The 15701-nt window shown below is 35.3% G+C and overlaps 1 protein-coding gene across 4 annotated transcripts in view; it reads left to right on the top strand.

The window, feature by feature from the left end:
- LOC134533748 (protein Lilipod) overlaps window positions 1-15701 on the top strand; it is a 104571-nt gene that overhangs the window by 50265 nt on the left and 38605 nt on the right. For all 4 annotated transcript variants that reach the window (XM_063371364.1, XM_063371362.1, XM_063371363.1 and 1 more), the window contains exons 2-5: window positions 5466-5581; window positions 5682-5821; window positions 9566-9669; window positions 13858-13984. In XM_063371364.1, the coding sequence (XP_063227434.1) occupies window positions 5466-5581; window positions 5682-5821; window positions 9566-9669; window positions 13858-13984 (487 nt within the window). The remainder of the gene's footprint in view (window positions 1-5465; window positions 5582-5681; window positions 5822-9565; window positions 9670-13857; window positions 13985-15701) is intronic.

Raw genomic sequence — 15701 nt, 5'->3', positions numbered from 1 at the left:
TATTTGTCCTGAACAGGCCCGAAATCGAGTGACTGTGGGGTCCAGACAACCCCAAAGTATTGCACAAATAATAGAATTTATACAGTAAAGGATAGAAATTATACAGTAGCTAACAACATGATTTAGTGCCTACTTGTTATTAAGACTCTGCAAAAGATTTTTGTCCTCATTTTATAAATACAAGAGCTAAGGATGACATTTCTCAATATGCGAAGGGCGGAGGAAGCACCACTCTCATTGCAGACACCCAGGCGCGTAGGAAGCAAATATTTATTGGGGGGACAAAGGAGAGTACCTATCATTATAAGTGGTGGATTTAACAATGGGGGTGTCTGGGGGCTCTCCCCCGGTAGAAAAAAAAATTGTATTGTAAGGAGCAAAATGGTGCTATTTAAGCATCTTTCGTACATAAAAATAGAATGTACTACTAGCAGAAATTGTAACTAATTTTTATAACAAATTTACTTAAGGCTCGGCATCACAAAACAGTGTTCACTTTTCAGTTTTCACCTCGTAGAATTCATTTAAAAGGCAAGTTGGAAAGGTCTATAGGTACATCAATCAAATCTCAAGTAAGGCTCCAAATTTTTGAAAATATACTATTCAGTATTCATTATATTTTTTTATTGAAGGGAGTACTAGAAAGTATTTAGATTGTATTCAGAAAGGTCAAAATAATATTTTTTTATCATTTAAAATTTGAAAGTTAAAAAATAATAATTTTCAAAAAATGCAGTTCAACTTAAAAAAATAAAAAATAAATATAAATGGAAAAAAACCTTTTTGCAATAACAATCATATAATTTTATTCATGAAAGACTTAAGTTTATTTTTACATTAAAAATGAACAATAAACTTTTTTTATTTTTTTTATTTTTACTGTCAGACTTAATAAATCTAGGTCAATATAGGAAAGGTCTATACATCAACTAAATATGAATTAAGGCTCCAAAGTTTTGAAAATTGACTACTCGTTATATTTTTTATTTAAAGGAGTACTAGAAAGTATTTACATTGTATGTATTCAGAAAGGTCAAAATATTTTTTTTAGCATTTAAAAATAAAAAAGTCACAAAAATTAATTTTTCAAAAAATGCAGTTCAACTTTTAGAAAAAAAAAAATTAATGATGGAAAAAAGCTTTACGCAATAACACTCATATCATTTTATTCAGGAAAGTGAAAATTTTATTTTGGTATTAAAAATTAAAAAAGTCAATGTTTTAATTTTTTACTGTCAGACTCCCTTTAAGAATAAGTTTAAAATGCGAACCCCACAGAATAGGCGAGCGAAGATGCTTAAAAATAACTGCAAATCTGTTTGATAAATTCTTGTTCAATGATTTGTAGATTCAAAGAAAATTTTTTATTACTCGATGGAATAATCACGAGCGACGAGCGGAAAAAAAAATAATGTACCGACATACTAAACTTTAATGTTAAATAGGTATATTACATATGGTTTTAAGATCATGTAAAAATTCGTCTCGGTCTAAACTGCTCAAAAGTAATACCTGAGTTAAAGGAATCCAACTCTTCTTTAGGATCTTTGTATTCACAGGCATTACAGCCTTTTAGGCGGTGGTTGTGATGAACTGCAGGACTGTGCAGAACGGCTGTTGAAGAAAAAGTTGATGCTTTTCTGAGTCATTGTACGCCGCAAAAATTAAAATACTGTTATAAATTTTCTCCTTAAACCCTAAATGTTTTTCATCACAGCCATTCCACACTACTCACTCACGATACTATAGATAAATAAGTTTATTTTAAACAGTTCTGTAGTACGGCTAACAAGTTTCTTGGACCTAAAAGCAAGACAAAGCAAGACGTACAGCTGTTGAATGATGACATGTGGAAAGCGCTCTGCACGTCAGGTCGTTACCTTTAGGTAGAAACGAGGCGGGGTGAATGCAAGGGTCTGAAGGTCAGGTAGACAAGGGTGGACAAAAACGGAGCGTAAGCTACTGCAACGAGCGGAATCATTTACTGGTCTTATATCCCACAATAATATTTCCGCTATCAGCACTGTGAAACGTGAATATTTAGAAGAAAACAAGAACAGTTGCCGTATTTATTGTGCCTGTACACTTATCGAAAGGTCTTAATTTATTTTAAGAATAAGGTAACGCACAGACAAGAAAATCCCACAAAATCACTTAGCATTGCAATGAAGACAATGCCTCTTGTTCATCTGATGCAATGGCCGGGCAAAACCATCACTTTGCCCGGCCATGAAATGTTATGGCCGGGCAGTCGCCTGGGTCGCCCCCCCGGTTCCTACGCGCCTGCAGACACCACTCCCTCCCCCCTTCTCCACAAATAAAATCCTAGTTATGGTGATATTGACTAGATACTTAAAAAGTTGCTTTGCATACTTCTCAGTTGGGTTTTGGCTTAACATAAGTATATATTTTGAAACAGAAGTAATTTTAGCAAGGTGTCGTCTAATCAAAAATTATTTTGACCAACTATGAAACAACACATAAATTAACCTTGCATTCAGGAGGATCCAAGTTTGAATCTTGATTCAGCCATCTTGATTTCAATGTTATGCAGTTTTCCGTAAATCAGCCCTTAATAGGTTGTGACAGATTTCTTCTCTAATGACTCAAAAATACATAAAAATAAAAGATAATAGAATAATATATTTTTTTGAAGTCTTAGTGTTCAAATTAAAAATGTATCTTATTCCCTCATTGAAAAAAGGTGTTTCTTGTGGATATTTCCAATTACATATTGTTGATTACTACATTAGCATCCAAAAAAGTAATTTCAGAAGGAATTAAGTTTTGACTACCATGAAGATGTCTTTGCAATATGCACTTTTCTTCTATCTTCAGTTATGAATTGAACTTGGATAGTTGATAGTTGGAATGTGACTTAATATGCCTTTCATCATTATAATTGTAATAATTTATTTTATATATTATTTATTATTATTTGAATGCCTGCCAACAGTCATGACCTTTAATAGGCAGGCACTTAATGAATATTACATAAAATAATACATAATTAACATAAAAGTACACAGAAACAATCACTAAAAAAAACAACTCAAACATAAAATATGATAAAACAAACACATGACAAAGACAACAGAAAGATTAACATTATCAATTTTAAATTATTTCTGACTATTGAAATAATGATAGTAAAATATTTACATACAAAGTTATATTAACTGCATAAAAATAGTTCACATTTCTTTTATTGAGATTACATATTGACTTTAGAAATGGATCAAAACATTTAAATCAATCATTACAATGTAAAATGAACGTTCTCAATTTTAAATTAATTGTCTAACCAAAAAATGTTTCAGGCTAAATTTGTAGATAAAAATTATAGGATTAATTAATAATTTTTACGAAGAATGCAATGTTGTGCCTACGAAGGGAGTTATGATTTTTTTTTGGTCTTCCAACCCTTGTTTATTCTATCCCTTGCAGTAATGGATGGTTGTACAAAAACTTATTTCAGATGAAAGTTGTAAATAATAATTTAAGGTTATACAATAAAATATAACAGATTTAACAGTGTACATGGTACGTAAATTATGATATTTTTAAAATTTTACCCCATTATTTTATCAACCCCCTGCAACAATGGTTCGTCTTATCAAAAACTTTTTCAGACAAAAGATTTTGGTATTACTGCTACCAGATATAATATGTTCAAACAGATGTAATATTGTCAAATTATGGGAGTTTCAGCGATTTTTCTGTTTTTCAAAACATTTTTCCCATTTCCCCCCCGTTTTGTCAGATATTGCCCATTAACGAATTCGACCTAGATTATCCACTACTAGATTTTATGTATCAGTTTGTAAATTGTGTCAGTTATCATGTCCAAAAAATTGATCAACTTTTGAGTTGATGATGGTTTTGGGGTTTATAGACCTTAGAATGAAAAACTATATAAAATTTTTCCAAAAGTCGCACCCTGGTAAGGGCTTTAATAGGTAGTATTTTCTTGAAATATACCTAAAAGATGATAAGGTTTTCCACCCTGAGGCACTCCTAATAGTGCATTGAAAGTAGAAGATGAAGTATTTCCAATTCAAACAGCCAAGGATCTTTCATTTAGATAGCTATGAAACTAATTTAGTGTAAAATTATCTACAATTTGAGAATGAATGCATGTATCAAATGCTTTACTTAAGTCAAAATATATAGCATCCACCTGCTTATGAGATAAAATTTTGCCATATGTATCTAGTTAACAAAAGCAAATAAATTTGTAATAGTAATTTTACCTGGTACAAAACCGTGTTGACATTCTGATATAAAAATCATAACCATTATAAAATCATAATAATCATAACTATCATAATAATCATCATAATGTTTGGCTTTTCATCTTCATCTTTTTGTATCATCATTAGAGCCAAGGAATTTTCACGCATTCATTTAGTCGCAAGCTAGAATGCAAACCTCCACACTGTCGCACTGTGTTCATGATTGGACCGCAGTTATCTGGGCACCCCCCTCTACGACCGTGAGCCAACGATGTCCAGCAAGGAGAGAAGTAAGCGAATCAGGTAGTGCCAAATAACAAGGATAAAAATGTTCTCGCTAAGAAATCAACAAATGGGAAAGTAAACATGGGTCGAGCACACCTATAACTTTGAATTCTATCCTGAGGCCAGAGGAATTCACTAAATTTCCAGGACTCTAATTATCATCTTTGCCCTAATCATTACTTTGTTTATCATAGGGAACATTTTTTTTTCAGCCTTTATCCTTGTCCTTCCATCCTCCCTCATCACCTTCATCACCCCTTCCATTATTCAATCAGTTATTTCATTGATAATTTTCTCTCTTATAGCTGTAGAGACAAACATGCTGCAGCCCTCGCCAAGCAGAATGGCCTTGTGCAATCTTCTGACTGTTTATTCAGGTAGTCACTAGACCCTCGTTCCATGAGCCTGATGGTCTTCCTCGGTTTCGAGGAGTGGTTTTCCACTCTGTCACGAGATCCAACCATGTCTGCTATTGGTTTCTCAGTCAACATGCCCTGGCCATTGCCATTTCGAGGTAGCCACTATGTCAATGATGACTTTAACATTTTTATTTCTGTGTAAGTCATCTCTATGTCTTCTGTCTTCTGTAGGCCTTTTTATACCTCTCTCAATAAATAATCTGGCAGTATAAATGGTTGGAGTAAGCCATATCTCTTTTTCACATGCCTCAACGAAAGCATAGTGCTCTTTATGTTTACACAAGAAATAATTTTATTTTGCTTAAACCTTTATTAATTAAATTGCCTACATTCTAGGTTTTTTTAAAATTTTCATGACAACAACAAAGTGTTTATGTTGCAGTTAACCAAATACCTATTTACATTATTTTTTTGACTCTACATTCATAATTGTAATTAATTACTATAGTTTAATTTTTTAAGCATAAAAATGTTTGTTAAATAAGTTTGAGTATTTAATATAGTGTGTTTAAATATTTTGTTACAGATTTTCCTCCTCTTTGGCCTCCTCCTGATAATTTTGAGCAGCGCCCTCATTGGTCGTTTGCGGCGTCGAGACAAAGATGACTATGATGAGGATGATGCAGCAGTTTGCAAAATCAGGTAAAAAAGAAGCTAGGCATGTTCGGATCAGTTTTTTTTGGTTTTCGATAGCAGGGTGTGTAATTAATAAGATGTGATGTGGTGATTGTTTTCGGTGCAGTGTGTGGCTGTGCACGTTCTCATTGGCCGTGTCTTTCGGGCAAGTGCTCCTGCTGCCCATCTCCATCGTCAGCAATGAGGTCTTGTTGAACTACCCAGACTCTTACTATGTCAAGTGGCTGAACAGTTCACTCATACAAGGTCAGTGTCGACAGCTCTACATCGCCGAATTTGTTTGTCCATGTTCGGATTCAGGTTCTCATAGGATTCACTAGTGGCACATGTGCCTTTTCACTGCTTGCAGTGCAGGTGCACTGGAATATTTACAGCTTCTGAAATAAAAAAAAAAACTGTATGTGCATATTTGTATTTGTTTAATCACATACATATATATTTTTAGACTACGAACTGATTCATTTGGTAGGAGACATTAACTTATGTCCTGTCCAGTAAGCTCTAAAAAAATTGTAATTTTTTCCCCCCTGAAATAACTTTTATTAATTTTGAAAATTAATTTTTATTTATTTTGAAAAGTAACAATTTTAGGTAAACAAGATATATTATTTCTAAATAAAATAGTTTTTTTTCTTTAGTCCTAATTATACTAATTCCACAAAACTGCTAATAAATTTAGGAACATTAATTACTACTAGTTTTTAAATATTATGTAATTGCTCTAAATTTATTAAGAGGTAATGTATTTATGCCACTTGCATTGTGAAAAATGTTATGTATATGTAAGTATTCAGTGAAATTTTATGTGTATTATTATTTTTTAAATGACATAGTTAATTTTTTGCATTCAGTGTTGATGAATACACAACATGAAAACAGCCCTGATGATCGTGACACCTATTGCACTGATGTTTGCTGTGGCATCTGCTGAGAGGTGCTGATTTTGGTCTGTTCTTAGCAAACCGATATCAGAATGAATGTAATATACTTGTGTGCGAGAGCCGTGCACTCACACTGGGTGCGTGGTAAACATGTTAAGAATCAGAGCTACTGAAATGTAGCCGTGTGGTGGTCAAGTGTGTGATCCAAGGTGGCTTGGGGCCGGAAGGGACTAGTTCACTTAGTTTATGTTTGTGGGGGCAAGCTATGGTGTGAAGTCCACTGTTAATCACACACAGTTAGGGTCTCTGCGCTGATATCGTCTGTGGACGTTTGCCGCGTGGGACAGTTGCGGGTCGGAGAAGCTCTGCCACGGTGGCTGTGTGTTGTGTGGCTCAGCTGCAGTGTGGCCGGGCTTGTGAGGTGTTACCCTCGGGTGCCCGCCAGCCCTGGTCCTGAAGTGAAATGAGGTCTTGAGATGAAGCAGTGATAGATCATGTAAGCTAAGAAAATAGAAAACAAAAAAAAATACACCTTTTTGCTGCGATGTGCACTGTGTGTCCAACATGCTCGATGTTTGAGTTAGGATTCCCTTGATTCGAACCCGGTCTTAATGTTATTTCCTCAAGAGCTCTTATAACATAAGTAGAAATGAAACTGAAAGCACTTAGTTAGGTTTGATCATAGACACACACAAGATGAATATGACAGAACACCAAAAAATTAAAAACAAAATATCCAATGTAGGATTGCTGTTTCAATAAATACTAATTGCAGCTAAACTGCTGGGTACATTTTCAAACTGACATGATTGCAAGCAAACCTTACAGAGGACTCTACACTGAGTTGTGTTCTAGGAATAACCCTCCCCCTCAAGGGGCCCGCCTAGTTGGGGGTGTATTTGTGGTGTTGAGGCGGGATGATAAGAGCTACGCTTGCTGGTGCTTCCAGCGCACTTTCACCTCTAAGTGCAAGACTTTGGACTGGGGCACAGTCTTCTTATTGTGCTTGGGGGCGACTATGAGATGTGAGCAGTAATCTCTATCAGGAGTTTCATGCCTGAAAGTTATTCTGGAAATACGTGTTTTAGCCATTTTCACTCATCTTAAAAACAGTTTAAAAACAACATTCGGTAACATAACTACTCATTCACGCTCAGCGTATCCTTAAGTGCTTTTTGTTAACAGACACACCTCGGATATCTTGAGCAGTTTATATATCGGGTAGTTTCTTCTGAAGCTCTGTACACTGGGTGTGTGCCTAGATAGTTGGGGGCATTAACTGCAAGTCTGTACACCTACCATGTTGTTCTACGTATTATGGGCCCCTCAGTGGCCGTGATCGTTAACGTGTCACACTAGTGTGGCAAGGTCTACGTGCTCTATCCCAACATCCTGGCATAACTAAAGTTAAGACCATCGAGGCGGTCACCAGGGGTTCCGAGCCTAGTGTGACCTTGGAGGTCTCACAGTCTTAAGTATTTGTGTGTAAAAGTGTGACATAACTTTTACACACACTTTTTATTATCCTTTTTACCATTGGCCAAATATTACATTTGTATTTTATTATAATAAATGTGTCCACATCTTTTTAGAACCAAAACTCCAGGCAGGTTTTATGTACATTAACATTGGTTAAAGTTTTATTCTATTCGTGCAGATGTGTCTTAATTTCTACAAACATTTGGTGAACTTTTTGTAACACAGCACAGGGTTGGCAATATTCTTTTGTTAATTTAATTGTGTTGAAACCAGCTGTATTGGGTTAATTAACGAAAATAATTTTCTTTCTGCAAACTGTGGCTAGATCTGTGTCCATTATTGTCTCACAAGTAAATGGTTTTTGAAGTGTATGCTGCTGCTGCCTGCAGTGCTTGGTAATCTTATGAATGTTGTGTGTGCAGAGTTTAGTGCTTTGTTGCCTAGCATTTTTTTGATGTCAAGAATCTTTTAAAATTATTTAAAACATTTATTAATTTTCTCTGTACACCAACCACAGATAAAGACTGACCTAAAATAATTTTTGACATATATTATTGTACTGATTTCCTTTTGATAGATGATACATTTATGTATGGTATTAACAGCTCACATATTTATAAATTTGTTCCTGTTTAGTATATAGTTAGAATTTTTCATAAAACAGGTTGTGCCTGGTGCTCTTGAACCCAGTTTGTTGTATCTATCTCCTTTTGCATTTACATCAAATTGTACTTATTGCTGTTAATGTGTTCACTGCCAAGTGTGTAGTAATAATGACCATCAGTGTTTTGGTATGCATTTCTTTCATTATTGTTTTTGTTGTGCCTGTGCTTTTTTTTTTTTTTTACTGAATAATAAAATATCATAATAATTCTTGCAACAAATTTCTGTAGCATTTATGTATTTTGTTTTGTTCTACTTGCTAGAAATACTTTAACTATTTTTTTCTTGTCTTGCTCATGTTATAAGTGCGCAAAGTTTCTGCATGCTTTGAGTTTACATGATATGACGTGATTGGCTGCAACAACCTTCACTCACACACAGCTGCGACACTTGAGCGCCTTCCTTTCCGAAGTCTGGTGAAGCTCAGCGCAAAGACTGAACACGCCACACTGTTTGCAGCTTAGCTGTGTGATGTGGGCCGGGCCCCCAGCATAGCTGGCCGACACTCTTCATGCACATCATTTTGCATAGCATGACCACTCCTCTTGTTACAGTGCATGAAACCTGTAACCACCCCAAGTCTACTTCAGTATTTTGTGCGAGAGAGTTTGTCTATGTACCTTGTAGCTAACGATCCATTACTGGTAGCAAGTCAGGTTTAGATAATCCATGTAGCCAGTCACATTGAAATATAGTTGTACACAGGTCTTTACGCTCATATTACTGTACGTGAAAAGTTTCAACATCTCTAATGAACTAAATAAACAAACATCTCCGCTAGGAACTGTGTGCCATATTTTTACTGTTTCAGGTCATAAATATAATCAGTATGATGCTTAAAAAAAAAAAAATTGTATTTGACCTGTAAGACCTAGCGAGTGTATAATTTTCTTGACATGCTGCTGTATTTTATATTTTTGTTTATAGTTTTGTTTCTAATAATTTTATTTTGTTTTGTTTTTTGCAGGCTTTTGGAACCATATGTTTTTACTGTCCAACTTATCATTATTTGTTCTCCTTCCTTTTGCATTTCTCTTTCAAGAATCAGTGGGTTTTTCAGGCTTTCGTAGGGTAAGTTACTAACTGAATTAAATTTTATTCTGTATTTTGACATCTTGCAATGCCCAGTAAACATTTATGTTTGTAAAGAAGTGTTGCGTGTGACGGGTCTGTTGTGGGCATGACACCTGGCTGTCTCGAAAGTGAAACTTAACTTTGAATGTGTATTTTGTCTTAAAAGGGGAGGGCAGTGAAAATCTTGTTAATTGTGGTACTGAAGGAGTTGTTATATTATAATCCTACAGAACATGAACAATGTTTGACACTGACATTGAAGAACAAATTTATAGTAATAATTTAGGTTTCTTGTATGATGTAGCTATTAAGCTTAATATGATAGAAAAGGGTCTGCATGTATTTAGTGTATGTGTTCCATGTTAATCTTGCTAAATACTGTGATTATATTGATCTTCAAAGAGGTGCAACGGAGTTGTTTTTATGTGGGACATTTTAAATGGGTAAACTTTCTTTTACTGGAAATGAAAACTAAAATTAATATATGTATATTCCTCTAGAAAAGAACATTTGAACATAACAGTTTTATCATACTAATATTAGATTTTAAAAACAGAGACAGTGTCTAGTCACTTTTTGTTGGAGTAATATTACTAAAAATTACTACAAAAATAACTATTATTAAAATCAATTCACCTTTAGAAAGTAGTTTATTTGCCTTCCCCTACAAAAAAAACCTTTCAAAAGGTTCTTTGTGTTTAGGAACTGTATCACTGTATCACTGTATCATTACATGATTTTGTCAGAGCGAGTTTTGAAAAATCTTGTAAAACAACTACCGGTACACATAGTTCAAATACTTGCCTTCAAAAATTTGATCAGTATTTTAGTCAAAGTGGTGAGGCATGTTTACAGAATACATAGTGTATTTTCAGTTTTTATAGTATCAAAAGTTTCATATCACTAATTTTCCATGAATCACTTTCACAGCTCAATAATGAATTCTTAATTTATTTCACAGATATTTAATACTAGCTGCCCGACCCGGCTTCGCACGGCTATACTAATGGAAAAAAATTAAACCACATCTCCCATTTACAGTAATGGTAAATAAAAAAAATTTCAGTGAAAATTTATTACTATGCTGTATAATGTACCGGAGAGAAAATGAATAGCACCGATGGTTTCCCGACTCATGCACGCAACGTACAACTGATGTACCCGTACTTCGCTACGGCAGTCTACAGGCAGATCACTCTTGCGCCGCTCATTATACATGCCCCTCCTTGTGGGTACGCCACTGCCGCGCGATGCCCATTTAGTTGCCATGGAGACGCAGAAGGCATGAACAATGCAAAATCCTGTTCTCATGCAGACAAAGTACCCACTGTTGCCTGGTTTTAACCACCCATGGGATCTAATTTTCAGAAAATGTCATCCTGCGTAACATAAGGAACATTACTGTGAAGTTTGAAGTCTGTAAAATATATATACTTCAAAAAAAGGGCAATTTTTGATATTTAAAGTACCCGCAAAATTTCAACAGTGATGAGGACTGCACTAACAATGAAATAGTCGTTGCCATAGAGACGAATGAAGCATCAACAAAGCAACAGCCATTGCCATGGTGATTTCCTACCAAAAACTGGAAATTTTGATATATTACGCCCCCGAAACTCCCCTTCGGATCGGATTTCCGCAGAATCCATTCTTAGTGAGCGTCTACATCACAAAACACACACACACACACACACACACACAAAGCTTGTCAGAATTGTAACGGGAGAGGAAAATTATTGATGGTCCGAAAAAATAAAAATTAATTTAAAATAATAAAAATAATTCTAGTAAAAGGAAAAAAAAAACAAATTAAACACAGAGAGAGGAAAAAAACAATAGTTTAGGTTTGCGATTTAAAGTGATAAAAAGTATTTAAATACTAATTGAACTCTTATGAGGGTACTGATTGCTTCGTTGTTAATATCACACGGGTGTTTTTTACTTGTATGGGAAAATTAAGAATGATAAGGCATCTAGTGCGTGGCAACAATGTTAATAGGCAATAGGAAATAAACTTCTAGCGCCTGCGGCATTGTCAACACACACTTCGTACGTGTACTGCATGTTGTATCTAACCCCCTCCAACGCATTTGATTCTAAATTGGACTTTAGTAAGGATCCCTAATGTTATTGATAATATAATATAGCCTATAGCCTTCCTCGATAAATGTACTATCCAACACTGAAATAATTTTTCAAATCGGACCAGTGGTTCCTGAGATTAGCGTGTTCAAACAAACAAACAAACAAACTCTTCAACTTTATAATATTAGTATAGATATAGGATGTTAACAACATACATCTATGCCTGAGGTGGGTTTCAAATTGATGACCTCAGAGCGACAAGTGATGTGCGGTGACGTCTAGACTATACGGAGGCTAGCCTGACAGAAGATTCTGATTGCTTCATTGGACATTTTTGTGCATAGATTAAGTTTGTTCTTTGAATTGTAGCAATAGGAAAGTTAGATTGGAGATTTTTTTTTTGACATACACCATTGCTAGTTACACTGTATGACACAAGAAACCTCAATATTGGACAAAATTAATAATTCAAAAAAGATGAATTTACAAAAAATATGAATATGGAAACACACAGAAATCAAGCTAAAATCAGCTGATGCCAAAAAATTATTACAGCACAGACGGACACAGTGGGCTAATGACAATAGGACAGTAGCAACAAGAACAATAAATAAAGACAAATAAGACCTTGGACAACACAATGACAATACAGAGATGCACCTGCGAACCCAGTGATGTGACAAAACATGTATTCTGGACACAATCATTATGACATCACAGATAAACACAGTAGGCTTCCATTATTGAGGTTTGTTGTGACATACTGTGTACCAGCAATGACGTATGTCCAAAAAAAAAATCTTAAGCCATAGATTAAGTGGTTTTGCGCATGTGTGCCTCTTTGTTTCCCATGGTTAGTCAGCTCCGTTTCAACCCCTCCCTCCCTCCCTCCCTTCCACCTCCCTCAAGAACACCATCTTTGATCAATCATTCAGAGCGTCAGTGTCAATGCTACAGTGGCATTCTGAGCGGGGTTCGTGACCACAGCAACTGTCTGACAAAACTCACTCCTCGCTTTCCTTCTCCGTCTTTGCCATTCCTGTCCATAAAAAAAAAAGCCTCAGTGGCCATGAGATTTTCTGACTGATAAAAGCTTCTCTGATACTACACTTTGTATAAAATATACCACTGAGCGTATCTAACCAGAGATTTTTGTTGTAGTCATTTTCCAAGAAGTATTATCGTTCAAAGATTTGTGCAATGGGAGTGCATGACTTGATGTAAGCTTTTGGACATACGCCATTGCTAAGCACATGTATGTCTGTAGAAGAAAACTACAAAAAACTCAAAAGACAAAAACACAAATTAAGCAAAAAATTGCTGTTGTCAACAGGATATAAACACCACATAATATTCCATAACAGGAATATGGTCAACAAACAACGAAAAACAAAGAAAAATGGACCAAGAGAACGAAAAAAATCCCACAAATTCTGACGGCACAAAAATGTTGAACCCAAAATAATTCAGCACAACAGTTGAACGAGAAAAAACACGACAAAACAAAAAGACGAAATAAACACAATAGTTTTCCAAAACAGAAGAGAACGAAAAAAAACCCCACCAATGATGACAGCACAAAAATATTGAACCCAAAAAAAATTTGGCAGAACAGTTTAACAAGACAAAAACACGACAAAAAACGAAGAGACAAAACAAACCCAATAGTTTTCCAAAACAGAAACAAGCGACATTTCAGGAACTGATATCTGTTCCCGTCCTCAGGCAGAGACGCACATGGTACGAAAACACAGGTGTGACCTTCAAGAAGGGTTCTTAAAGGGGATTAGTATCAGTCATCTGGGTTTTTATTTAATTTTTTGCATTAATAACAATTTTAAATTATTTGTTAAAATTTCTGGCATGTGTAATAAGTATCTTACCAAGCTTTTATACTTTTTAAAGCCAGATATTTACTAATACTTAGCATTCTGAAATCACCAGTTTGTCATAATATATTATAAGTATTCACTGAGAGTTTACATCACTAAGTGCCCTTAACTAGCTTCTAATAATTGTACCCTCAGCAACTTGTGCATATTTTTAGTGAAATGGTGAGAGTTGTGGTAAGCAAAGAGTTTGGTTGTGGGTCTGTTTCAGAGCTTGATAGCGAGGGTCATAGAAACATCTATAGTTTTCACTCTCATGTCGTTCCTTGTCCTGGGCATGACTTACATCTTGTCATCGTTCCTGGATGAAGATAGGTCCAGCATACAGACCTTGCTCAGTAAGTTCCAGCTGCACCATTTAAGTAACTTAGTAACTAAGATGACTATAGTTCTGGAAATTTTTGTTATGAAAGCCAAAACCAAGCAATTTTTTGTAAAACGTATGTCCGAAATGAAACCCTGCATATTTACAGACACAAGCAGTGGTGCAAAAATTTGAATATCTAGCACATTAGGCACACTCCACTGGCTGAGAAGGCACAGATAGATAGTGCCGTGATGTTCAAATGCTCTGTGGGAAGAAGGTGGTGAGCCGGGCGCTTACGTTTTGAGTTAGCCATAAGCAGTAGCAACCAGCTGTCTGGTGTACAGCATCCTTCATAGTATGAACATCCCAGTTTCAAGCAGTGTGAAGGTCGTCCATGTTTGTTGTGAACGCACCTTGGTAAATGTGCACTGCGTCTGCTGGTATTCCTCTCGACTCCCTGTACACCATTAACGTATCTGTCGTGTTTAGGAGTGTAAAGTCTGCCGTGTGGTTATTGTTCATCATGTTTGTAATCCCAGCACAGAACTTACTAAACTGTCAACACTGCACTTACCGCCCAAATCCAAAAGTGCAAATGTACCAGGACCAACCATCCACAGTGCTGTTGACCAGACTGCTTATGGCTATGGCTGCATATGGCTAACTCTAAATGTGCGCGCCTGATTCATCACCTGTTTCCCGAAGGGCGTATGAACGTCACGGTGCTGCGATCGAGCCTTCTCAGAACCAGTGGACTGATTCCCTAATGCGTGCAAAATTCAAATTTTCCTGCCACTGTTAGCACCTGTAACTTGTAGGGTTGCGTTTCCAGACATATGTTCCTTAGCAAAAATTGCTTGGTTTGGCATTCCCTGCCACCCATTAGATTTTGTGCCCCATGATTTTCAAAGGATCCTGTGTATACTGCATATGTTTAAAGATTCATTAAACATTACATTTACAATATAGTTTAAATTTTATGATTATAAGAAAAATCTACAAATTATTTTATTTCTGCCTACCACTGGGGTTCCGTGGTTATTTGGTTATTTTTATTGTGATGTAGATGTAAAGGGTCGAGTTCATCAGAATGATTTGTGCAGAAACTGAAATCTAACTCACTATGATGGGTATCTTAGTTAGTATTAAAATAAAATAAATAATTGAAATAAATTTATCTTTGCTTGAGGAAACATGAACATAGTTACTATTTTTAATGATAGATGTATTTAGAAAATTTTATTTTATAATGTTTGCTTGAAAGCTATTGGTCCTTGTCACCTTCAAATTACATAATGATCCCTTCCATCAACCCCCTGTTTTACCACATACGCTTCTCTATGCAATGTTTTCATTTCTGCAAAGAGTCATGCATGGGTTCTGTTCAGTTTTTAAATTCATAATTAGGCCAAACCTTTGCATTTTGAACTTTTATTTGAGTTTTAGGTGCAAGTTGAAGTAAAAACTTCCATTCTACTGTTGGGTCAAAATTCATGAACATTTGGCTACTTCTACTACATTTGCATAATTTTAAACCTAGGAATTTGTACTACAATTTTATGGTGCATTACATGCTTGAACATTAGTCAATGAAAAATATATTTGTGGTAAATATCATGGCAGCTGTATTGTTTTATTGAGCTTATATGTAATATTTTCAGCCAAATAATTAATAATTTGAAAGCTTTGCAAGTTAAATAACTTCACATTTCCATTTATGTGATTTCAAAACATGTTATTTAATATTG

Source organism: Bacillus rossius, chromosome 7 (genome assembly GCF_032445375.1).
Source record: "Bacillus rossius redtenbacheri isolate Brsri chromosome 7, Brsri_v3, whole genome shotgun sequence".
NCBI classification, from domain to species: domain Eukaryota; kingdom Metazoa; phylum Arthropoda; class Insecta; order Phasmatodea; family Bacillidae; genus Bacillus; species Bacillus rossius.
Note: the sequence above shows the minus strand (reverse complement) of the source record. Positions and strands in the feature narration are given on the sequence as shown.